The sequence below is a fragment of the Acipenser ruthenus genome, unplaced genomic scaffold (assembly GCF_902713425.1).
Source record: "Acipenser ruthenus unplaced genomic scaffold, fAciRut3.2 maternal haplotype, whole genome shotgun sequence".
NCBI lineage: Eukaryota > Metazoa > Chordata > Actinopteri > Acipenseriformes > Acipenseridae > Acipenser > Acipenser ruthenus.
The window spans coordinates 112,501-117,500 of NW_026707833.1; the positions used below are offsets into that span (position 1 = coordinate 112,501).

At 48.0% G+C, this 5,000-nt stretch overlaps 1 protein-coding gene across 1 annotated transcript in view; it reads right to left on the reverse strand.

The window, feature by feature from the left end:
* Window positions 1–5,000, reverse strand: part of LOC131728390 (carnitine O-acetyltransferase-like) — a 16,514-nt gene that overhangs the window by 5,031 nt on the left and 6,483 nt on the right. Inside the window, exons 2-3 of the mRNA XM_059019414.1 lie at window positions 3,066–3,528; window positions 1–128 (exon numbers count right to left, since the gene is read on the reverse strand). The exon at window positions 1–128 is cut by the window's left edge and continues 256 nt beyond it. Coding sequence (XP_058875397.1) covers window positions 1–128; window positions 3,066–3,527 — 590 coding nt within the window. The 5' untranslated portion in view covers window position 3,528. The remainder of the gene's footprint in view (window positions 129–3,065; window positions 3,529–5,000) is intronic.

Consider the following 5,000-nt stretch of genomic DNA (forward strand, 5'->3'; position numbering starts at 1 on the left):
CTCACGGCACCCAGCAGCTGGCTGTGGATCTGGGGGAGCGGGAGGGGGTCCCCAGCCTGGGACAGGAGCTGCAGGGGGAACGCAGAGCCTTGATAGAGCAGGGCTGCGTGCAGACTGTCAGGGTAGATCTGCAGAGAGAGGAGAGGAGGGAGAGATGCTGTGCTCTAGTCAGCAATCAAACACTGTGCTCTAGTCTAGCTGCTATAGTCAATCAAACACTGTGCTCTAGTCTAGCTGCTATAGTCAATCAAACACTGCTCTAGTCTAGCTGCTATAGTCAATCAAACACTGTGCTCTAGTCTAGCTGCTATAGTCAATCAAACACTGTGCTCTAGTCTAGCTGCTATAGTCAATCAAACACTGTGCTCTAGTCTAGCTGCTATAGTCAATCAAACACTGCTCTAGTCTAGCTGCTATAGTCAATCAAACACTGTGCTCTAGTCTAGCTGCTATAGTCAATCAAACACTGTGCTCTAGTCTAGCTGCTATAGTCAAACACTGTGCTCTAGTCTAGCTGCTATAGTCAAACACTGTGCTCTAGTCTAGCTGCTATAGTCAATCAAACACTGTGCTCTAGTCTAGCTGCTATAGTCAATCAAACACTGTGCTCTAGTCTAGCTGCTATAGTCAATCAAACACTGTGCTCTAGTCTAGCTGCTATAGTCAATCAAACACTGTGCTCTAGTCTAGCTGCTATAGTCAATCAAACACTGTGCTCTAGTCTAGCTGCTATAGTCAATCAAACACTGTGCTCTAGTCTAGCTGCTATAGTCAATCAAACACTGTGCTCTAGTCTAGCTGCTATAGTCAATCAAACACTGTGCTCTAGTCTAGCTGCTATAGTCAATCAAACACTGTGCTCTAGTCTAGCTGCTATAGTCAATCAAACACTGTACTCTAGTCTAGCTGCTATAGTCAATCAAACACTGTGCTCTAGTCTAGCTGCTATAGTCAATCAAACACTGTCCTCTAGTCTAGCTGCTATAGTCAATCAAACACTGTGCTCTAGTCTAGCTGCTATAGTCAATCAAACACTGTGCTCTAGTCTAGCTGCTATAGTCAGCAATCAAACACTGTGCTCTAGTCTAGCTGCTATAGTCAGCAATCAAACACTGTTCTAGTCTAACTGCTATAGTCAATCAAACACTGTGCTCTAGTCTAGCTGCTATAGTCAATCAAACACTGTGCTCTAGTCTAGCTGCTATAGTCAATCAAACACTGTGCTCTAGTCTAGCTGCTATAGTCAATCAAACACTGTGCTCTAGTCTAGCTGCTATAGTCAATCAAACACTGTGCTCTAGTCTAGCTGCTATAGTCAATCAAACACTGTGCTCTAGTCTAGCTGCTATAGTCAATCAAACACTGTGCTCTAGTCTAGCTGCTATAGTCAAACACTGTGCTCTAGTCTAGCTGCTATAGTCAATCAAACACTGTGCTCTAGTCTAGCTGCTATAGTCAATCAAACACTGTGCTCTAGTCTAGCTGCTATAGTCAATCAAACACTGTGCTCTAGTCTAGCTGCTATAGTCAATCAAACACTGTGCTCTAGTCTAGCTGCTATAGTCAATCAAACACTGTGCTCTAGTCTAGCTGCTATAGTCAATCAAACACTGTGCTCTAGTCTAGCTGCTATAGTCAAACACTGTGCTCTAGTCTAGCTGCTATAGTCAATCAAACACTGTGCTCTAGTCTAGCTGCTATAGTCAAACACTGCTCTAGTCTAGCTGCTATAGTCAATCAAACACTGTGCTCTAGTCTAGCTGCTATAGTCAAACACTGTGCTCTAGTCTAGCTGCTATAGTCAATCAAACACTGTGCTGTAGTCTAGCTGCTATAGTCAATCAAACACTGTGCTCTAGTCTAGCTGCTATAGTCAATCAAACACTGCTCTAGTCTAGCTGCTATAGCCAACCAAACACTGTGCTCTAGTCTAGCTGCTATAGTCAATCAAACACTGTGCTCTAGTCTAGCTGCTATAGTCAATCAAACACTGCTCTAGTCTAGCTGCTATAGCCAACCAAACACTGTGCTCTAGTCTAGCTGCTATAGCCAACCAAACACTGTGCTCTAGTCTAGCTGCTATAGTCAATCAAACACTGTGCTCTAGTCTAGCTGCTATAGTCAATCAAACACTGTGCTCTAGTCTAGCTGCTATAGTCAATCAAACACTGCTCTAGTCTAGCTGCTATAGCCAACCAAACACTGTGCTCTAGTCTAGCTGCTATAGTCAATCAAACACTGTGCTCTAGTCTAGCTGCTATAGTCAATCAAACACTGTGCTCTAGTCTAGCTGCTATAGTCAATCAAACACTGTGCTGTAGTCTAGCTGCTATAGTCAATCAAACACTGTGCTCTAGTCTAGCTGCTATAGTCAATCAAACACTGTGCTGTAGTCTAGCTGCTATAGTCAATCAAACACTGTGCTCTAGTCTAGCTGCTATAGTCAATCAAACACTGTGCTCTAGTCTAGCTGCTATAGTCAGCAATCAAACACTGTGCTCTAGTCTAGCTGCTATAGTCAATCAAACACTGTGCTCTAGTCTAGCTGCTATAGTCAATCAAACACTGTGCTCTAGTCTAGCTGCTATAGTCAATCAAACACTGTGCTCTAGTCTAGCTGCTATAGTCAATCAAACACTGTGCTCTAGTCTAGCTGCTATAGTCAAACACTGTGCTCTAGTCTAGCTGCTATAGTCAATCAAACACTGTGCTCTAGTCTAGCTGCTATAGTCAATCAAACACTGTGCTCTAGACTAGCTGCTATAGTCAATCAAACACTGTGCTCTAGTCTAGCTGCTATAGTCAATCAAACACTGTGCTCTAGTCTAGCTGCTATAGTCAATCAAACACTGTGCTCTAGTCTAGCTGCTATAGTCAATCAAACACTGTGCTCTAGTCTAGTTGCTATAGTCAATCAAACACTGTGCTCTAGTCTAGCTGCTATAGTCAATCAAACACTGTGCTCTAGTCTAGCTGCTATAGTCAAACACTGTGCTCTAGTCTAGCTGCTATAGTCAAACACTGTGCTCTAGTCAGCAATCAAACACTGGGTGTCTCTCAGCTACCTTGATCTGATCCCTGGTCTCTCCCGGCTCTCTGCACGCTGAGAACAGCTCTGATCTCTGGGTCTGCTCCAGCGCTGCGTCTCCTTCTAGAAGCCGGGGGTCGCTGTGGATCTTGGCCGCGGCCCAGAGCAGGGCAGCGGCCCGGGCTAGCTGGGGTCCCCCCTCCAGTTGGGGGGTCCCCTGGACCGCGGAGGGCTGCAGGAGCACGGGGAGGGCGGTGGAGGTGGGGATGGGGTTGGGGCAGGAGAGGAGGCGACTCTTAAACTCCTCCGTTCCCCAGTTTTCCCGGCCGGTCGCCCGGGCTGTGAATCGGACGTGGATCTCCTGCAGTTCGGCCTCCTGCCTCCGGAGGGCGCTCTGGTATCTCTGGAACTCCTCCAGGGGCAGGATCAGCCCCAGCACCCGCCCAGCTTCCTGCAGAGTGGTGTCGAGGTTCGGGATTGGGAAGTTCGGAAGAGACATCCTGCAGAGAGAGGAGAGAGGAGAGAGAGAAGAGAGGAGAGAGGAGAGGAGGGGAGAGAGGGGAGAAGAGAGGGGGGTAGAGGAGAGAGAGAAGAGAGGATAGGAAAGAGGAGAGGAGAGGAGAGAAGAGAGAAGAGAGGAGAGTGGAGAGAGAAGAGTGGAGAGAGGAGAGGAGAGAGGAGAGGAGAGAGGAGAGGAGGGGAGAGAGGGGAGAGAGAGGAGAGAGGAAGAAGAGAGGAGAGGAGGGGAGAGAGGGGAGAGGGGGAGAGGAGAGAGAAGAGAGGGGAGAGAAGAGAGGGGAGAGAAGAGAGGAGGGGAGAGAGGGGAGAAGAGAGGGGAGAGGAAGAAGAGAGAGGAGAGGAGGGGAGAGAGGGGAGAAGAGAGGGGAGAGGAGAGAGGAAGAGGAGAGGAGAGAAGAGAGGAGAGAAGAGAGGAGAGAAGAGAGGAGAGGGAGAGAGGAGAGGGAGAGAGGAGAGGGAGAGGGGAGAGAGGAGAGGGGGGAGAGGAGAGGGGAGAGAGAAGAGAGGAGAGAGAGGTGAGGAAAGGAGAGCGGAGAGGGGGAGAGAGGAGAGAAGAGAGGTGAGAAGAGGGGGTAGAGGAGAGAGGAGAGAGGAGAGGAGAAGGAGAGAGAAGAGAGGAGAGGAGAGAGGAGAGAGGAGAGAGGAGAGAGGATTACAGAAAATAGGATTAGCTCCACAACAGAAAGGTACTGGTATTTCGCACTCCCATAACCATGGTCACATAACCTTGTATGCTTTGCCTAAGATAAGGAACTGCAAGATGCCTACACTGCAGCTGCGGCTGTGAAGATAAAAGGATGAGCCAGACGTGTCTTTTTACACGTATACCCAAACCACCCATCCTTTTATCTGCTTGCTTAGTTTTATGCCAAGTATGCATAGTTATAAGTTTTCTCTTATATGCCAATACCTGAATCATCATTGGCTAACCCTCTGCCTTGCTGACAATTTTAAGGTATATAAGAAACTGATCTAACTCTGTATGTTGGAACACTGCTCGATGATTATCTAGCACCCTGTGTGCTGAGAGTGTTCTCAGTTTGCAAACTTAAGAAATAAACGCCTGTGTGTTTGGAACTTGCAGTCTCTCTCCCTTTATTAGAATTTCCACGACAGGGGGGAGAGAGGGGAGAAGAGAGGAGAGAGGGAGAGGAGAGAGAAGAAGAGGAGAGGAGAGAGAGGAGAGGAGAGGAGAGAGAGGGGGGTAGAGAAGAGAGGAAGAGGAGAGGAGAGAGAGGGGAGGAGAGAAGAGAGAGGAGAAGAGGAGAGAGGGAGAGGAGAAGAGGAGAGAGGAGAAGAGGAGGGAGAGAGAAGAGGAGAGAAGAGAGAGGAGAAGAGGAGAGAGAAGAGAGGGGGGGTAGAGAAGAGAGGAAGAGGAGAGGAGAGAGAGGAGAGGAGAGAAGAGAGAGGAGAAGAGGAGAGAGGGAGAGGAGAGAGGAGAAGAGGAGGGAGA